General features: G+C 34.5%; 1 protein-coding gene across 1 annotated transcript; it reads right to left on the reverse strand.

The window, feature by feature from the left end:
- Window positions 1-7,877: 7,877 nt before the first annotated feature.
- Window positions 7,878-8,549, reverse strand: LOC141693888 (NDR1/HIN1-like protein 10). The gene has a single exon (XM_074499080.1). It carries the CDS (start codon window positions 8,547-8,549, stop codon window positions 7,878-7,880), a length of 672 nt encoding a protein of 223 aa, XP_074355181.1.
- Between the last annotated feature and the right edge of the window lie 12,512 nt (window positions 8,550-21,061).

The raw sequence follows: 21,061 nt of genomic DNA on the forward strand, positions 1-21,061 counted from the left end.
CAGTTGTTTTAAGTTCTACAGAAGAGTCCTCTTGATTCACTAGGCAACGCTTTATATTTAGGCAACTATTGGTTAAGCTCTATATTCATTTGAAAGGCAAGGGCAGGCTGAGCAGCAACTCCAACTTCACGATAATATTATAGGACCACTTTAATGTTTAAATAGAGAAATTTAATTAGTAAAATCTGAGGGTATTAATATATTTCATTTGAAAAAACATTTTACAGTCTGGTATGTATTTGGAGCTAATTCATGTGCCGTCACCAAAGTAGTAGTTCCAATGGATGGAAAGTTATGAATTGCTTTGTTCCCAGATAACAATTCTAAAAATCATCGTACTGAAGAAAAGCAAAATAATAAGCGAATAAACTGCTTGGACTTGAAGTGATACATACCTGTATTTCATCTATTTCATTTGTATGCATGTATTACTAATGATCTTAATGTTTTACCCAAAAACCCTGCATCTCTGTAAAATAATACAGAAGAGTAGATTTATCACCTGCTACATTAGTCTATTCTAGTATCATTAAAGATGTAATGTAGGCAGGCCCACGTAATTAATTCACTGGTCTCTTCACTCTCCTTGCACCCGGAATCCCATAAAATGTATCCGTTAGTACCACAAATCCCACCAGCAAACTTGTAATTAACTCACCTCTCTAATACTCTCCATAGATATGCTACCTACCTTCCATACATCTCACCGTTTCATTCAAGTCTCCTCTAGCAACTTCACCTCTACATTTTAATTTCCCTTTTTTGTTACAACGATTTTCGCTCTAGTGACTCTTACCAAGTAGAGACATGAATGAACCAAGTAAGCTCGCAAAAGCTCTGATAGCAATTTTCCTAGTCTTTCTGTTGGCTCTTTTGGCTGAGATCCTGTTTGTAGTTTGGCGTCGCCGAGTTACGCACCAGCAAGACTTGTCACGTACTACCTCTTTACATGATCATGGACGGGGTAAAATTTTCTGTTGTTCGAAAACTCAGTCCCGGGTTGAGCCTATCATCAGCAGTTTAGATGAGGCATCTGAAGCACTAGATGATCCTATTGATGTGTTTAAGCTAAGAGATATGTCGAGGCTTTTGTTTACTATTAAGGAGGAGGAAGAGGAGGGTAAGGAAGACTTGGAATCCCAAAAGTCGGTTTCTTCTGTTACTAGCAAATGTGGAAGGAAATACCTAACCAACAGCTTTGATGATGTCGCAACATTGTCAGAGTTGGTATTGACCATTGATGAGGAGAATGAAGACACCTTTTCAACACCTTATGTTTCACCCTCCTATTTCAGTCCCGTCGCTTCTCCAGCTCACTCCGGTCACAGCTAGCAAATACTGATGCTGTTGGAGAAGCTGTGTAATCATCAAGATACAGGAATTAGGTTTTCAATATGTTAATGGTAGCGTAGTTGTAGGCGTTTTCTAATCTTTTCTACCACAGTCTGTGCAAAGAATTTAGTTATTTTCAGATATGTTATTCCTGTTGGACAAACTTAGTATTTTAGACTAAGTTGTGAATCATTTTGAGACTCTATATGAGTGAGACACATTATGTGTTAGTGGTGTGTATTTATTGGAACGTATTCTTCTCTTCGAGGGGATTCCAACGCATATTAACACGCTCAAAATGAGTAAAAGGTGAATGAGAACTGATATTCCAAAGTTTTACCTTTTAATATGAAAAGTGGTTTTGTACCACATCGAGAGTAGCACAAACCTATTCCTTAGTTTTTCTTATAAATACCATGTACCACATCGAAAAGAAAAACAAGTCCTTTCAAGACTCTCTTTATAAATAGAGTCTTAGGGCACCAGTTTTATTAAGTAAAGGAAATAAGAGTCATCTCTTTCATTCTTGGTCTCTTTAGTCTTAAATTTTTCCAATATTCCGGTGATAGTTCTCGGGCTCAGTTCAGGTTCGCTGAGAGTATATTCGATCTATCGATTATACTAGTATCTCGTTTTATCCTGGGAAGCAGGTCGCTAAACACGGATGGTGCGGGGCGAAACTGCTTTAAGGAGACAGTTTTCTGGACTCGAGATTAAATCCAATCTCTGTTTGTTTTCTCAAACCCTTCTCCTAATTTAATTGTTAATTCTTATATGCTTATGTGATTTAAGAATTAGCAATGTTCTTATGAATTAGTTATATATTCAATATATATAATAATGTCTTTATCGTACAAGATTGATAACAATCTTAAAGCAGTTTTCTTCAATTTTCATACTTTCTTGTGAGTAGACACAAAGGTCAATTTGATTGTTTAAATTGGATTTATTTATGGGTATATGAGTGGCCATTATTTGCCTCATTAATTAAATTAAATTTAGTTCGTTAATTTCTTTGATCACTTGTTGCCATGTGCTTGAAATTAATATAAATTTGATTTTAAGTGGTGCTTTGTTTAAGCATAACAGGTACGATGCAAAAGTAAGCACAAAGTTGTTGGATAATTGGTTTCTTATAAGGCTATTGATGCTTTAATGGTTATTGATTTATGATCAACTTATATTCAAGTGGACATATTTGGTGACATCTCTCTCGGGTTGATCATTATAAATTGGTAGATTAAACCCAAATTTATAATTCGTCCATGTTTTCGCTATTAATGGATAGCTTATTATGTTTTGTTAACATGGTGATTGATTTCTTAATTCTGAATTGATTTTGGAATTATTAGTACACTGATACAAGAATCGTATATGCTATAGTTTACATGCGTGTTTGCAAGTTCATAACATGATATTGCTATGCAATTAAATGATATGGCTACATAAATGTGACCCTTCATGATGGAACTTGATTATTTGGTGATTAATTTTTTAATCATTGTTGAGTGATGATAAGGCATCAATTATTATTGTTTAATCTTTAATAATGGAGTTATATCACAAATTTATAATACTGGATAGAATGCAGTAACATGTTTGTTGTTAAATAATGTGACGAGGTGAGCAGCTGAAGTGAACCAGATTTACAATTGCTCAGGATTCTCCACATTAAAAAACCTAATGGGCCTGAAGTACAGGTTATGGGTCGGCATATAAATTATATTTTTCTGGTTGGATTTTTCCTCCAGTTAAATAGTAATTTCACGTGTTGGTGTCGGTCTGCTGCGGCAGTGACACACGAGCCTATTATAGTGATCCATATGATACTTAATATGGCGAATATTGATCTCAGTAGTTACGCTGAACTTCGGAGAGAATCCGAAAAGTTGTTAACCCTAACGCATCAGTTGATCAAGGATCACTGAATGTGGGGTTATTGAAGATTTATATTCTTCCTTGGGCCTTTTATGGTTGTACCAGTAGGTGAGCCAGAAATGTAGGTTCGTGTGAACCATGTAAATATTTTAGAGAAATTCGGTAATTGAATTTTTAATGATAAGAACCACGGGAAGTTCTTTAAACATGATATTAAAATCTTATAGGTTTTAATGAATGACGTAAAACCTGCTCAGATGAGAGGTAGTGACACGATACGTGTTTACTGTCTGGTTTGATAGTAAAACATTTATCACTCGTACTCGTAGTCGAGTCAATATTGAAGCTAAATAGAGAGATGTGTGCTCTATAAACTCAAGGGCAAATCCAACTTAATACAGATAATTAAGATGGTAGTGAATAAATTTGATGATGAATAATCACCGGGCAAATTCTGTTTGCAACGTGAATATTCATGAGGTCGTTGCACCTTACTCGCATTAAATAAATGGAGTAGATGCAGGCTTGAGTTGCGCTCTGAGAGAGATGCAAAACGATTGTGATCAGCTCAGACTATCACTGAATTTGAGGATATTAGTTACGAAGGGCTAATCGTTCCTTAAACATGATACCACAGAAGGAAATAATTAAATTTCCTATTAGTTTTGGAATATTTTCTGACATTCTGTAAAATATTAAAATTGTGGGGGTATCTAAAATAGAAAATTATTGAATTTTCTATGAATATTGGAATGTAATGAAACATTCTTGAAAATAATTGAAATGTGGGGGTATCTCGAAACTTGATACCAATACCTCTGTTGGTAGCATGAGATCCAAAATCAATTGAGATATTTTGGATGGATACATAGACAATGGTTGAGTCTAATAATATCCGATATATGAATCTAATTTTTGAGATTTGTAAGAATACTATTACAGAGTTTAGGAATGCTTATGCGATAAGCTAGTAGATCCTAGTAGATCTGTAATTAAAAGTAATCTAAATGAACTTACGAGTTATTGGATGAATGTGATGATGAACCTGCAGAGAGCAAAAGACTTGGATAATTGCTAGTCCCGATTGTCTTGATAATTTGCTTGAAGGTGAACTCGTAAATTTAATAGAAGCAATGTGCTTCTCGTATAATTTCTTGATAAGTGAATATATCAAGAGAAAATTTGACTATTACTAAGAGTCAATAAATCAAGATTTTCTAGCACGTGTACTAGAAAATGGATTGTGCATGTTCTCTCTATGTCCTTTGTGGGGGAAATGATGTTAAGAAATAGAGAGAGTGGTTCTGTTTGACAGAATCTTGTTTAAAAAATATATAGATCTTCTTACGAGATAGAAGCATTAGGACCCAAATGAATTTTTAAATTGGAAAAATATATCTGGGTCTGAAGGAAGTATAAGGTCAGACTGATACAAAAATATTACAGTCGAAAGTGATGACCTTATATAATTTATGAAATATTCTCGAGTTTTGAGAATAATGTTCATTAAGATGATACTAAAATTATCGTATTGTGAAATTTAAAAGTGCATCAATGAACATTGAGATGGTCTTTCTAAATAGATATTTGGAGAAATATCTATTTACGTGAACCCGAGAGTTGCTCTAGATAAAGCAAGAGTAGAAAATCTGTATTTTCGGTGATCATGTTGAGTGAAACAACATTGACACGAAATAATGGCATATTAAATTTGATATTGCTATGATAAGCAATGGCTTCAAATAAATGACATGGTTGCCATTTTGAGGACGCTCAAAATTGGTTGCTATGTGAATAAGGATTGCCAGTTTAAGGACGCTTAAACTCGGTAATGATGCAAACTGAAATTGCTGGTTTTTGGGACGCTAAAAGCTGGTAATATCAATAACAAGTGAAGCCTTAAGTAATAACTAGTAAAGTTATTTCATAAATGTGAAATATGTCAATATGAGATGTCAAACTGATTCAAAATCAGAGAATTGACAAGCGTGCATGTGTTATTTACACATGATATGCAAGTCATAATTGATTGCATGTGAGTGATCTGATCATTACGAGAAGTAATGACAAGAGGATCATCTCTGAAAATCTTGATGAGATTGAAAAGGTTTATTTGAAGATTACAATCTTCGTGACTTTAAAAGTTTTAGATGATACATGTCACATGTTGGTGATGTGAATTTTGAAGAGATCAACGAAGCTAAAGTTGTCATAGCTGGAATGGATTTATATTTATCCAAGCGTAGATGAACAAGGATCTCTCAAGAAGGATTGCAAGTCTGTTGTACTTTTTAAAATTGTACAAAATTAGACATAGGCTATACAGTTGGTAAACTGGGTAAATGCACGAGTACAATGGAAATTGGTCACTTGGAAGTGATTGCAATGAGATTTAAGGTGTATGATATGTGCTCGTGAGCTTGGACTGCAATACGAAAGATATCTAATTGTACTATGTGAATATAGTATGTAAATTAGATATTTGACTTTAAGAACTTAAAAGTCATTCGAGAATACATTTCACACTTAGCAGTCGTGTCATGGAAATCCTAAACTTAGCTCGATTCATGATGGAATACGAGTCTGGTGCATAAAATAAATGCAGTTAAAAGGCTGAGTAGCCACTTTGTAAGGATATTCCTAAATGACAAGGAAAATGTGTCTTCAATATGCATATATCGTGTAATCAATATGCAAATTGGGAGATCACATTATTGTGTATGAAATGGTATGTCTCACATCTATGATGAGGACATAATACCATTAAACAACTATTCTCAACGAGAATTATCATGATTGACTATGTAAAGTCAAATGATAATGTTTGGATCCACTGACCAGATGGTTAAACTGAGTGAATCTGTTTAAGACAAGGGAATCTAGTTAGACCGAGAGATAGTTGTCAAATCATCGAGAGGAATGAGCCTTGCCTATTGCTTAACGGCGTCATGGTGGACACCCAACCTTGCTGACTGGAGATCCCAAGAACTTGGTTCAATGGGACAACTAAATCATGATGACTAAATCACTGTGGGGGTAACCCCCGGCCTATTTCTATGATGATGAAACAGTGAGACCCGTAAGGTACGAGGTTAAGCTTTATGCTTTTAATGATCTTTGACGAATACAAGGATTTCAAGTTTGAATACATAATATTCGGTTGAGTAAACGCGGGTTACTCTATAAGATAAAGATCACCTATGTAAGAGAGAAGTATGGCCGCTTCAAAGGAGAATTGCGAGGCACAATTCTTTAGAAACTCTTGCAGAACCAGGACGATGTTCCAGGGTCAAAATGGACATAATCATGAGAACTGAATGAGTCAGGAAAGATATAGTGATGAGTATGTCATCGTTTACACAAACGGTCGAACAGTTCAAGGACATCGCGTCATACTGTCTACCAGTAAAGTCGATATACTTATTCGAGCGAAGGTTCAAGGAGCATTCTCTACCTATCGTATGCTATATCTGACCGCCGGAACTATCACCAAGTCAAGCTCCGCGTCTGTCTGTCTATGTGGTGTCTATGTGGTGCGTGCTACTGGACCATCAATCTCATTTGTGGGGGATTGTTGGACAAACTTAGTATTTTAGACTAAGTTGTGAATCATTTTGAGACTCTATATGAGTGAGACACATTATGTGTTAGTGGTGTGTATTTATTGGAACGTATTCTTCTCTTCGAGGGGATTCCAACGCATATTAACACGCTCAAAATGAGTAAAAGGTGAATGAGAACTGATATTCCAAAGTTTTACCTTTTAATATGAAAAGTGGTTTTGTACCACATCGAGAGTAGCACAAACCTATTCCTTAGTTTTTCTTATAAATACCATGTACCACATCGAAAAGAAAAACAAGTCCTTTCAAGACTCTCTTTATAAATAGAGTCTTAGGGCACCAGTTTTATTAAGTAAAGGAAATAAGAGTCATCTCTTTCATTCTTGGTCTCTTTAGTCTTAAATTTTTCCAATATTCCGGTGATAGTTCTCGGGCTCAGTTCAGGTTCGCTGAGAGTATATTCGATCTATCGATTATACTAGTATCTCGTTTTATCCTGGGAAGCAGGTCGCTAAACACGGATGGTGCGGGGCGAAACTGCTTTAAGGAGACAGTTTTCTGGACTCGAGATTAAATCCAATCTCTGTTTGTTTTCTCAAACCCTTCTCCTAATTTAATTGTTAATTCTTATATGCTTATGTGATTTAAGAATTAGCGATGTTTTTATGAATTAGTTATATATTCAATATATATATAATAATGTCTTTATCGTACAAGATTGATAACAATTCCATCTGTTTAATTCTATTTCGGGTGGATAATTGTAGTAATTTAGGGGTTTCCCTAGAATTGAATCAGCACTTGGTAATAACTGCATCTGGGATGAAGCTTACATGATGATAGGAATGGGTACCAGTAATTGTAGTCTGTAGATTACTAGATTACATCTTGGTTTTAGTATAAAGTGTAAATTCCATTATACCACAAATGCAGATGACAACTTTCTTGGAGTATTTATATATGATATCTTATAAACGATCAAACAGGTATTCAAATGTATAATTCATGTTGTATATGCAGGGCAATGACATACAATCACATGCAGGTCATACATATGTGCTACTGCTGCTAGATTAGTAGCATGTCTCACAAAAATAATGGATATTACAGAGGCATGAGCCCATGCTTCCAATTGAAACGGCATCTCTTTGTCTCGAAATAACCAGAACCTTTTCCTTCAGAATCCAAAGGAACCTTCAGATCACACTCAATTCTAGGACTCAACTTCGGAGTCTTAAATAATAGGACCTTGAGTCTAACTTTAAGATCAAGCTTGATATCAATCGAAAAACTCTCCAACCCTGCCTCCCAATTAAATTCAGACACATTATCATTCTCCAACACCAGTAAAGTCTGTCCATTAAACACCGGATTCAAATAATCAGTCTCCTTATGTCCTTGATAAAATCCAGTCACAACAGTCATGCCAAATACCTGGCCTACGTATAAAGCCCGAGCCTCAATCTGATCATAGTAAATTCCGATACGTTTGTTAGGATTACGCACTGTCATGTTCAATGCAAGGTTGTAGTGAAGTATGTCATTCGTAGATGAAATATCGAACTGAGTGAGAGAAGCATCAGTGACATAAAATTTTACTGGACTTGGTCGAAAAATGACCCAAAAGATCAAGACAACGATACCAACAATGACCAGAAGGGCACAGATGATTTGGAAGATGAAATTAAAAATGCAGCAGAAACAGCAGTTTAGGAAGCGGCAACAGCAAAAATTACCGCTGCCATTGTAGCGGGGACGGTAGTGTGCTTCATTCATTGGAGAACTGGGAAATGATTGGGAAATTATTTGTCTGCTATCTGTGTATATATATAAAGGAAATTTTTGATGCACCAGAGTAAGGGATTATACCATCTCTGTACTAGTAAAAACTTCTGAGCTGTAAAATGATATATTTATGTATGAGTTTTAAGCGAAAAAAATTTCTTTACTCTAGATATGGTAAAACAGAAGATTAAATGCTAGTTTTTCATTTGTTGTAAAACCATGTATGTTTAAGACAGTTCTAAATGAAGGGCAATTGTAGTTCAGCACTCTTTTTCTACCTCAGGATTTTTTCTAATTGAACATCTACGTGTTTTAAAATTTATTCGGATTTTAAAATCATTCAAGAAATCTAGATTGAATAGGAAAATCCTTTGTGAACAAAAAAAAATACCATTACATTTTGCCTTTTCAATTTCTTACCAGATTACCTAAACTTTTAAATTTTCCAACAATTTTTTTCTTAAATAAATTTTGCAACAAATTTCTTATTTACATACTTTAATATCCTACTAGCCTAAAACCCGTACAATACCCGGTTATTTTTATTATTATATATTAAAAATCTATAAGATTTTTCAAGATTTCTTTATCAACTCGGTCAAAATTAGCGAACAATTAAAATCAACGAAAATCTTTTAATTTCGTGAATTATTATCAATTCTTCAAATTTCGATTGAATACAACCCCTAAGTAAGTTCAAGTTAGTATTGACCGGTCGACTATCAATCTTTTAATATTTCGTCTATTATATCATAATATAGAATAATATAGATTTTGAAGATCGTACATATACATGGCTTAATGCAGAGCATTTGGATCAGGTTGATTTTGATATAAAAAAAGGTGTTCAATTGGGAGAAAAAAAGAGATTTAAGATATTGTGGGTGCCCCATTAAATTGAAATCACCAAAGAATAAGAGATTTAAGATATTATGGATGAGTTTTTTGCTATGTTTCTCGTTTTTGTTTTCCGAGAAAAGTGCAATTGAGACATAAAAAGATACAATTACTTTTGATGTGTTGCTTATAATAATTTTCTTTGATTTCAATCCTTACTTAATCAAATTTGAAATTGCCCTGTCATCAAAGATAGTATAGAGAACGAATTGATGTTAGAAAGGGAGAGTATGAACCGTATGCATCCTCTTTAATAGTTGACTTTAATAAATTAATATAAAAATTAATTCAACTCATGAAAATTCATAATTAAGGATAATTAGGTAAATTAAGCATGTACCAAAAAACAGGTAATATACCAAAAATTTTAATATTTGGTTTTTTATATAATACTAGCTTAAAACCCGTGCGATGCACGAATCACACAGATTTTTTTAATATTATATATTTTTAAAAAAATATATATTTTGAAATCAATTCTTAATTTTGTTCATTTAAAACTTTAAATGATTTGACTTCATGATAATTATATTAGTAAAGGTATATGTTCAAAACTTTTTAGAACATTTAAACTTATTTAAAGTGATATATGATACAAATTTTACTTAGTCTAATATAAATTTGATTTATCTCGTATCAGTGGTTTACATTATTTTATTTTAGCCCAATGCCCAATACACCGATCAAATCAAACTAATTATTTTTAGTTTAATTTTAATTTTTTTAAAGTCTGGATCAATAAGATAATTTTGTTTAAGACCGGATAATAAGTACATATGATTTTATTTTTGTTGGTCGAATTGTATTTTTATATTAGTTTTGTGTTAGTCTGAATCAATTGTATAAAGTAGTATTTTATCCTGAATAAATAACATATATTATTTTATTTATCAAAGTTCATTAATATAAATTTTTTAGGAGGATTGATATTATTGTTATTTTATCTTAGCCCGAGTCATATGATATATCAACTAAATCTTAATAATTATATTTAGTTTGTTTAATTTAATTTAACTCGAAGTAACAAATTAGAATAATATAGAAATCAATATGAATTAAAATATAAATTGGTAGAGTAAGTTGAATTTAATATAAATTAGAATGATATAAAGTTCGATATAAAATAGAATTGAAATTGGTAAATCAATAGAGGAGGTTGACTTCAATATCAATTAAAATTAGAATTGATCGACCCAATAATTAGAATTAGAATAAATTAATAAGGGTAATTAAGTAATTTCAGTAAGTACCGACCAACCAACTACCAAACTTTTAATGTTTTCTCTATATAATATAGTAATATATAAATTGATAATAAAATAAAGGTAATTCTGTAAAATTAATTAACGTGTACCAAAAAATAAATAGTGTACCAAAAAATAAATACTGTATCAAAATTTTCAATATTTTGTATTTTATATAATAAGAATAAATAGATGTTCCAAAGTTAATTTTACTATAGGTAACCTCCTCATCTGAACCTTGGGAGGACTAGAGAACGCAATTAGTGGCGGTTCAGATGAAGCATCCAAAGTACTAGATGATCCTGTCAATGTGTGTTGAGTAGAGAAATATGTTGAGGCTTTTGTTTACTATCAAGGAGGAGGAAGACTGGAAGAGCAGGGGAGAAAGACTTTTAATCCCAGAAGTCGGTTTCTTCTGCTACTAGCATATGTGGAAGGAAAAATCTAACCAACAGCTTTGATGATCCCGCAACATTATCAGATTTGGTATTGTCAATTGCTGAGAGAAATGAAGATACCTTCTCAGCACCTTTTGTTTCACCTTCCATTCCAGTCTCATCGCTTGTCCAGCTCACTCTAGTCACAGCTAGGAAGTGTTGAAAATACAAGATTTATGTTTTCAATATGCTTAATGGTAACGTAGTTGTGGACCTTTTTTGAACTCTTCTACAACAGTTTGTGCAAGTTTACGGCTCTTATTCGTCCGTCTATTAAAATTTAGTATAGCATCCATCTTTTCTTTTATAACTTTATTAAGAGTATTAAAGATAAAATCTTTAATTAAGCATCAAACAGATATTCAAATGTCAATCTATTTAAGCAGGCAATGATATACAATCACAATGCAGGACATAAATATCTGCTAATGCTGCTGGACTGATAATAAATCTCACAGTATTTTTTGAAATTACATAGGCTTGAGTCAATGCCTCCAATCGACACTGCATCTCGTTGTCTCGAAATAACTAGAACCTTTTCCATCAGAATCCAAAGGAACCTTAAGATCACACTCAATTTTAGGACTCAATTTCGGAGTCTTGAAAAGAAAGAATTTGAGTCTAACTTTAAGATCAAGCTTGATGTCAATCGAAAAATTCTCCAACGGCGTCTCCAAATCAAATTTAGAAAAATCATCATTCTTCAACACCACTGAATTCTGTCCTTTAAACACCGGATTCAAATAATCAGTCTCCTTATGTCCTTGATAAAATCCAGTCACAATAGTCATACCAAAAACCTGGCCTGCGTATAAAGCCTGAGCCTCAATCTGATCATAGTAAATTCCGATACGTTTGTTAGGATTACGAACGGTCATGTTCAATGCAAGGTTGTAGTAAAGTGTTTTATGTGTGGACGAAATATCGAATTGAGTAAGGGAAGCATCAGTGACATGAAATTTTACTGGATTTGGTCGAAAAACGAGCCACAAAATCAAGGCAACGATACAAACAATGACCAGAAAGGCACAGAGGATTTGGAAGATGAAATTAAAAATGCAGCAGAAACAGCAGTTGAAGAAGCTGCAACAGCAACAATCATTACTGCCATTGTAGCCAGGACGGTAGAATGTTTTTTGTGGAGGTACAGGTGGACCGTAGAAGGCCCTGTCTAGGTGCGGCTGTGGTGCTTCTTTCATTGGACAACTGCGAAATTATTTGTGTGCTCTGTGCCTGTATATAAACCCGAATTTTGATGCACCAGGGTCAGGGATCATAAATCCATTCCATCATACTTTTTGTACTTATTTATAAAAGATGAGCTGTATAAAATTGTATTTCTGTACGAGTTTTAAAAAAGAAATACTCTAGACATGGAAAAACAGAATATTGAATGCTATGACAAATATATGATTGTTCAAGATAGTTTTGTATAAAGGGCAATTGTAGTTGAGCACTCCTGACTGGCCCAGGATAGTTTTATATTTTATTTAAATACAAATCAATTTTATATAATATCATCGGATTTTAAAATTAAATTATGAATCCAGATTAAATACGAGCATGCCAGTATCTTATTTTGAATAAATATATGTACCATTAGATTTTATTTACTAAAATCCTTACAAGATTTCTGTATCATGCTTTAAAATCTCAAAGCTCTAAAATTAATCAACATGAACATATTTTTGATGAGTCATATTGCCCGTTTACAAATTTATCCAGTGTTTATTCCGTGGGTAAAAAAGAAAAAGATAATTACATTTTGCACACTCTTATTTTGTTTCAAAAACAAATGTGTATCAGGACTTTTGATAATTCAGGTTACACCCCTCAACTTCAACAATGTTAGTAAGCACCCCTTTTCCCGAACTCCCGTTAAATCATTCCGTTACTGTTAACTTTTAAGGGTAATTTAGTCTTTTCCAGATATAAAAGAAATTAGCATTATGTAGCCGGTTTCTAAGCTGCAAGCTACATATTCAGGGACTAGAACTAGAGAATTATCATCTGGAAGATGGTAGCTCGGCTAACTTTGATGCCTGATGTGGAGGTAATAGATTGTCATGGCGATGGATGGTCAGTCGTGGAATGTGTATGAGCATTTGATGAGATGAACCATCATTTCATCACTTTGTTTGTCAGTATGCAAGCTCGTACGCAAAGGGGATGGCACTTGCATAGCATAGCAATAAGTTCAAGAGACAGGGAACAGATTTTGCAATATAGCAGATAATAAGTTCAAGAGTCTGTCTGGGTATAGATTTTGCTACATAGCAAATGACAAGAATGAGGTTTAGCTTACCTGTATGGCTGTGTAGATTAAAAATATTGTGGAGTTGTGGTATCTATTTATCTTGGACAAGTTAAAGAGTACAAATATTCAAGATATGCGATAGTGATGTATCACCTCAATTATAACTGGAGCAATATTTGCTGGTACATTGCTTTTTTACTTCTAAAAAATCAAAAAAAAATCTTATCAATTGTTGAAGATTCTTTCCAACATTTCCCGGATACAAGGCATGGGTGTTCATATTTTACGGAGATTGTACTGTTAGTTCTGCTTATGGTCCATGCTTAAGAAGAAACTAATGGTTTCCGGAACACTACAGTTTGAAAGTTAGGCTTCTGAGCAAAATTCTAAGATATGATTTATATGTATTATACAAATTTTAACATGGCAAAGACCTTCAACTTCAGATATCATGAGTCCTACTTACTCCTGTAACCCTGCGATGGATCATGGCAGCAATGACTATTCGATCTCGGATAGTTCTTTTGCTTCCTCCTTACTATCACATCATCAAATATCTTCCAACTTCTATGGGACAGAGTCTTATATGATTGCTGTAGGGGATTCAAAATATCTGAAACCAACTCAGTCCCTTCTTGAAGAAGCTATTAGTGTTTGGTGGAAAATTATTCCAAGTGAGCAATGAGGTGAAATGAATATGTTCTAAGTCCAATCATGTATTAGGATTTAGGAATAACTTCCTGTGTAATCTGTTTTGATTTCATTGATATTAATAAAAGACTTGTTTTGTTTTTATTACGGGCTTTATCTATTTAAGTATTTAAATAAGATATACCATAGTTTAGAGTAAAGCTTTTTATGGATTATGATGAGATCATAATAGCGAGACCTAAAAGATGATAACTCTAAACTTAAATAGTTCCTGGTCGTAGGATTACTAACTGGTAATTAATAATCCGCAGAGATCGGTACATACTATGCTTGCTTTATTATGAAGGATGTCTATTCTCATAGACATTTGTGTGGTGACACTATAGCTAGTATGTAGGTGCTTATTATAGAATAAGTTCACTGAACATGACTCACACAGCTGAACAACTGATGGAGTTCACTCACGTGTCAGCAGTTGTTCACATAGTGATAGTTGTACAAGTATCCTTAGACTTGAGGTCATCATAGTCATCTTGTGTACACTGAACTATGCTTTGGTTTAGTTCTTAGTCTCCAGGGACAATTATTAGGGCTCTACTGGGTATAAGAATTTGTACACGAAGATAATGTATGATCAATAAAGGATCTACCCCTTCCAGTGAAGGAAGCGAATGTTCAAGGCTGATCCACTTATGCTAGTTTAGGAATCTCTGGCCAGAGTGAATGAAATTAGAAAGGAGTTTCTAATTTGCATAGAACTACGCATAGTAAATGGTAAACAAGTGATTGAATTAGATAGGCTTGACACGAGATCCATGCCTTGTATTTAATCGGGACATTGTAGGGTAGAAGAAGTTTATTGTACGGTAACTATTCACTGAATAGGTTCTTGGTATTCTAAGCAGTGAATTCATATTATCCGGATAGTCGCGATATGCTGAGAAGTATCCCTCACGATGTAGAATAAATGTGATTAATTAATTAATCATATTTAATAAATTAGAGAATTTATATAAATAATGATAAAATAGTTTTATTATTATTTATTTCTACTACCGGCTTAATATTGAACCTACAGGGTCACACCATAAAAAGAGAATGATTTAATGGTGGAGGAATTAATTTATAATGACTAATAATTATTTATTTATGAAATAGATAATTAATTGGAAAATTTTATAATTGATTAAATGAGATTTAATTGATTATAAATTAATTACAAAAAGTTCTTAATATTATTAATTAAGAATTTAATTTTTGGAAATTAAATCAAGAGAGAGAATTATTTCTAAAGTGTTTAGAAAAAAGATTAATAATTAAAAGGTGTTTTAATTATTAATGAGAATAATAAATGGGTTAATAATAATAATATTTTATGGGAAAATTTCAGCTGAAAATTTTGCCTATAAATATACTATTATAATCCCTATTTTTATTCTAACCCGAACCCAAAAGTTTTTAGAAAACCAAAATTCTCTCCACCACCTCCTCCTTAGCATCGTTTTCTTGGTGGATACCGGTGGAGTGCTTCACGTTTGAGGAGCAGCTGCTAAGGATCTCCGATCGTTGCTTTTGGATCGCTATTAAAGGTTAGTAATCGATCCATATGTTTTTTACCACGATTTATATGCTTTTATTTGGATTTTGTATGTGTAAAAGTGTTTTACCATGCCTCCGCTGCGATTAAAATCCAACACTGGGATCAGAGCTTAGGTTGTATGCATATAGATCTGTGGTAAAAATTTCAGAATTTTATGTGCTTGTATGAATTAATTATGATTTTTACAAGTTATATCATGGATTGATTTTGTCTGATGAGAAATCGTTTCTCAGAATAATTTTGAATGTTGATCTGGGTTCTAAAAGTGTTGTAGATCGTCTGGATATTTTTTTCATAATTTTATGATGTATAAATTTTTTATTATGAATTTTTGAAGTTCTTACAATTAAATTCGTCATTTAATAAGTATAAATATATGTATATATAGTATATATATATATGTTTGTATTGTCTGTGTGCTGTGTTGAATGCACGGAGAAAGAAGACAGAGCACAGTACGGCGGCACAACAATCGAGGAGAGAAAAAACGACGACTGACTGAAAAAGGAGGGAGGACCGCGCGTCGACCACGCGCGCGTGGGGCTCACGCGATGGCGTGCCACGCGCGGCGCGTGGTAGACACGCGTTGATGACGTCATCATAGGTGTTAGGGCGCGTGAAGCGCGTGGTTGGTTGTCAGACACGCGCTGTCAGACGCGTGTGCGCGTGGTCGCGCGTGAGGGAACTTGTTTCGGCGCGTTCGGGCGCGTGGCAGCTCAGAATTGGGCGATTTTGGTGCCGTTGGATTCGTCTTTTCGAGACGCTTCTAATGGTATATTATATGATATTTTATGAAATTGTTTCGAACTGTTTATAGCTAACAAAAGTGTTTTAAAGCTGTTTTTGATCGTTTGAATTGATTTTAAATGCTTCATGTGATACATAGAGATGTATAATGCTTAGACTAATGTGCTAGATGATATAACATGCCTACCTTGATGTTTATTCATGTTTATATATGTGATATATGCTTAGTTTATCATGAGATGATAGATTTAGGTGAACTTAAATGAACATAAGGCGTTTGTTAGACAACCTAGTATAGTGAAATTGTTTCATAACCTTAATAATAATATTATGAATACAATCATGAGATTCTTGTGTTTATGAAACACGTAATTGAATATGAATTTTCGATATGAGAGAAAGGATGATTCTGTCAACAACAGATTTCTATCTGTAAGAAAGGGTTATTAAGTGACGCCTCTTGACAATGCTCCACCCGATCGGGGAATCATCTGATTATTGATTATTGATTTGAAATATTTAATTTAAAAGGAAGAATCTCTTTATAATATGATTATGATTGTAACGTAATATAATCCCTCTAAAATTAAATAATATCAAGTAGAAATTGGCCAATGACACAACGGGCTTGTGTCGGTCATAGCCTTCCAACATGATAGAAAAGTAGTTCTTATTTTTGAATCATTGTCGTTTCGTGCTACAGCCGAGGGCTTTGATTTCGAAATAAGAAATACTTGTCTATTACATAGAGATGTGTACATTGAATAAGAATCTAAAGGTCGTTACGTGCCACAGCCGTGGGCCTTTGAGGACTGATTCAGTTGTACGGAATGTTGGGTTAGACTTGACTTAGAATATTGAGTTTGTCGTGCCACAGCCGTGACTCAATTATTCAAGAGGCTAAAGTTTGATTAGGGAATAACATTAGATGTAATTGACAAGAGTTGTCTGCCTATTGAACATTACATGGCGTTTCGTGCCACAGCCGGGGTTTTGTAATGGAATGTAGGATCCCTATTCCCACTAGCATTATGAATGCTTAATTTTTCTCGTAGGGGGTTGAATAAATTAGGTACACTAGTGGGAGCCACTTATGAATAAAGACCCGATTCATATAGTGTTTTAAAATGAAATCGAATATTTGCTAAGTGTTGTTATGTGTTTATCATTTACAGATTTACAATATACATTATGTCATCTGCACTATCACTCAGGAGCATACTGGATGCTCACAAATTGACTGGTCCTAATTATGCTGACTGGCTTCGAAACTTGAGAATTGTTCTCAGGATTGAGAAGCTGGAATACGTGATTGACTCACCTAAGCCTACTGAACCTGCTAGTGATGCACATAATGATGAACATGTTGTGTATCGTAGGTGGATAGATGATGCAAATGTTGCTCAATGCATCATGCTAGCTTCCATGAACATTGAGCTACAGAAGCAACATGAGCATATGGATGCTCACACTATCCTCATGCATCTACAAGAGTTGTATGATGTGGCAGGGAGGACAACTCGATATGAGATATCGAAGGAGCTGTTCGGTTGTAGGATGTCTGAGGGATCATCTGTGAATGACCATGTACTTAAGATGATCAATTTGATTGAATGTCTTGGACAACTTGATTTTGCCATGGATGGGGAGCTGAGCCAAGACTTGGTCTTGCAATCACTTCTGAGTTCGTTCTCGCAGTTTGTTGTGAACTTTCACATGAATAAGTTGGATGTCAGCCTGCCTGAACTCCACAACATGTTGAAGACTGCGGAATCGAATTTTCCCCTAAGAAGAGTTCTGTTCTTCTAATTGGTGAAGGTTCCAATCCTAAGAAAAGGAAGAGGAACCCTTCCAAGAAGAAAAAAGTAGGTGAGAAAATGCCGGTTCCACCAAAAGCTGAAGACCCCAAGAGCAAAGTTGTTTGCTTTCACTGTAACAAGTTAGAGCACTGGAAGAGAAACTGCAAGGTTTACCTTACAGAATTGAAGAAGAGGAAGGGAGTAAGACTACCGCTTCTGATTCAGGCATGTTCATGATCGAAGTTAATATGTCACTAGGTCAAATTTGTACTTGGGTATTAGATACCGCCTGTGGTTCTCATATTTGTAATTCGTTGCGAGGACTAAAGGGAAGTAGGAATCTTGAAAAAGATGAGGTGATTCTACGTATGGGCAATGGAGCAAGGGTTGCGACCATAGCTGTAGGATCATTTAGTTTACATATGCCTACGGGTAAGACTATTATTTTGAATAATTGTTATTACGTTCCCTCTATTGTGAGGAATATTGTTTCTATCCCTATGTTGGGTTTGGATGGTTTTTCATTTATTATTAAGAATAATAAATGTTCTATCCTTAGAAATGATGTTCTTTATGGATGTGGAATTTTAAATAATGGTCTGTATGTATGTGATGTAGAGCATGATTTACTTCAGATTGAACAAACTAATAAAAGAAAAGGGATGATGAAAATCTCACTTTATTGTGGCACTGCAGTCTCCATTTAGTAGACATGGAAAAAGGACTGCAAATTTGCTAGGAATGGTATACACAGATGTATGTGGACCAATGTCTAAGCAAGCCATGGGTGGATTTTCATACTTCATTACTTTCATGGATAATAGATCTAGATTCGGATATGTGTTTGATGAAACACAAGTCTGAAGCCTTTGAAAAGTTCAAAGAGTATAAGTATGAAGTGGAGAAACAACCAAACATAGTATTATAACTCTTCGATCAGATCGAGGTGGTGAATACTTTAAAGGAGTGTTTCTAGATTATCTCAAAGTAAATGGTATAGTCACCCAGTGGACTCCTCCAGATTGGTATCTGAAAGGAGAAATCGAACTTTGTTAGACATAGTTCGGTCCATGATGAGCTATGAGAATCTTCCAGTATTCCTATGGGGTTATGCATTGGAAACCGCAGCATACTTATTGAATAAGGTGCCTTCCAAATCTGTTCCTCAAACTCCGTATGAGATATGGAAAGAAAGGAAACCGAGTCTTAAACACGTTAAGATTTGGGGATGTCCAGCTTATGTCAAGTAAGTTGACCCAGATAAGCTGGAATATCGATCCGTAAAATATAGTTTTGTGGGATATCCTAAAGAGACTTTAGGGTATTACTTTTACACCAATCATCGGGTGTTTGTCTCCAGACATGCTACCTTCTTGGAAAAGGAGTTTATCCTTGAAGGAAACAGTGGGAGCAAAATTGAACTTGATGAAGTTCAAGAAGCACAAACTGCTACGGATCAAGTGGAAATACCTGTTCTGACTGAACAACCTTTTATGGAACAACCCATTCATAGGTCAGGGAGAGTGTCTCGCCAACCTGAGAGGTAATATGGCCTTGTTATTGAGAATGACAATGAGTTGTCGATCATTGATGATGACGACCCTGTGACCTATAATGAGGCTATGAGTAGTGTTGACTCAGAGAAATGGCATAGTGCCATGAAATCCAGAATGGAATCTATGTATACGGTATACAAAAGATAGATTATAGCAGATGGCCAAGTGGAGACCTATAAGGCAAGGCTTGTGGCAAAAGGATTCAAACAAAGGCAATGGATTGACTTTGATGAAACCTTTTACCTGTAGCCCTGTTAAAATCAGTTCGGATTTTACTTGCGATTGCCGCTTACTACGACTATGAGATCTGGCAAATAGCCAGATGGTTTTCTTTCCAAGAGAAAAGAAAACCTAGTGTGTAAGCTGCTACAAACCATATGTGGTTTAAAGCAAGCTTCTCGAAAGATGGAACATTCGTTTTGATGAGACAATCAAAGAGTTTGATTTTATCAAAAACGTAGATGAACCATGCGTCTACAAAAGGGTTAGTGGGAGCGCGGTAACATTTCTTATATTGTATTGAATTAGAGTTGACACACATAACAACATAGCAGACCCACTCACAAAGCTACTTTATGAAAGTCACTTTGATCGTCATAAAGACAAGATGGGTATTAGATACCAGAGTGATTGGCTTTTTAGTACAAGTGGGAGATTGAAAGGAATATGTCCCAAGTCCAATCATGTATTAGGATTTAGGAATAACTTACTGTTTAATCTGTTTTGATTTCATTGATATTAATAAAAGATTTATTTTGCTTTTATTACGGGCTTTATCTATTTAAGTGTTTAAATAAGATATACCATAATTTAGAGTAAAGATTTTTATGGATTATGATGAGATCATAATAGTGAGACCTAAAAGATGATAACTCTAAACTTAAATAGTTCCTGGTCGTAGGATTACTAACTGGTAATTAATAATCCGCAGAGATCGGTACATACTATGCTTGCTTAATTATGAAGGATGTCTGTTCTCATAGACATTTGTGTGGTGACACTATAGCTAGTATGTAGGTGCTTATTATAGAATAAGTTCACTGAACATAACTCGCACAGCTGAACAACTGATGGAGTTCACTCACGTGTCAGCAGTTGTTGACATAGTGATAGTTGTACAAGTATCCTTAGACTTGAGGTCATCATAGTCATCTTGTGTACACTGAACTATTCTTTGGTTTAGTTCTTAGTCTCCAGGGATAATTAATAGGGCTCTACTGGGTATAGGAATTTGTACACGAAGATAGTGTATGATCAATAAAGGATCTACCCCTTCCAGTGAAGGAAGCGAATGTTCAAGGCTGATCCACTTATG

The sequence above is a fragment of the Apium graveolens genome, chromosome 2 (genome assembly GCF_009905375.1).
Source record: "Apium graveolens cultivar Ventura chromosome 2, ASM990537v1, whole genome shotgun sequence".
Classification (NCBI taxonomy): Eukaryota; Viridiplantae; Streptophyta; class Magnoliopsida; order Apiales; family Apiaceae; genus Apium; species Apium graveolens.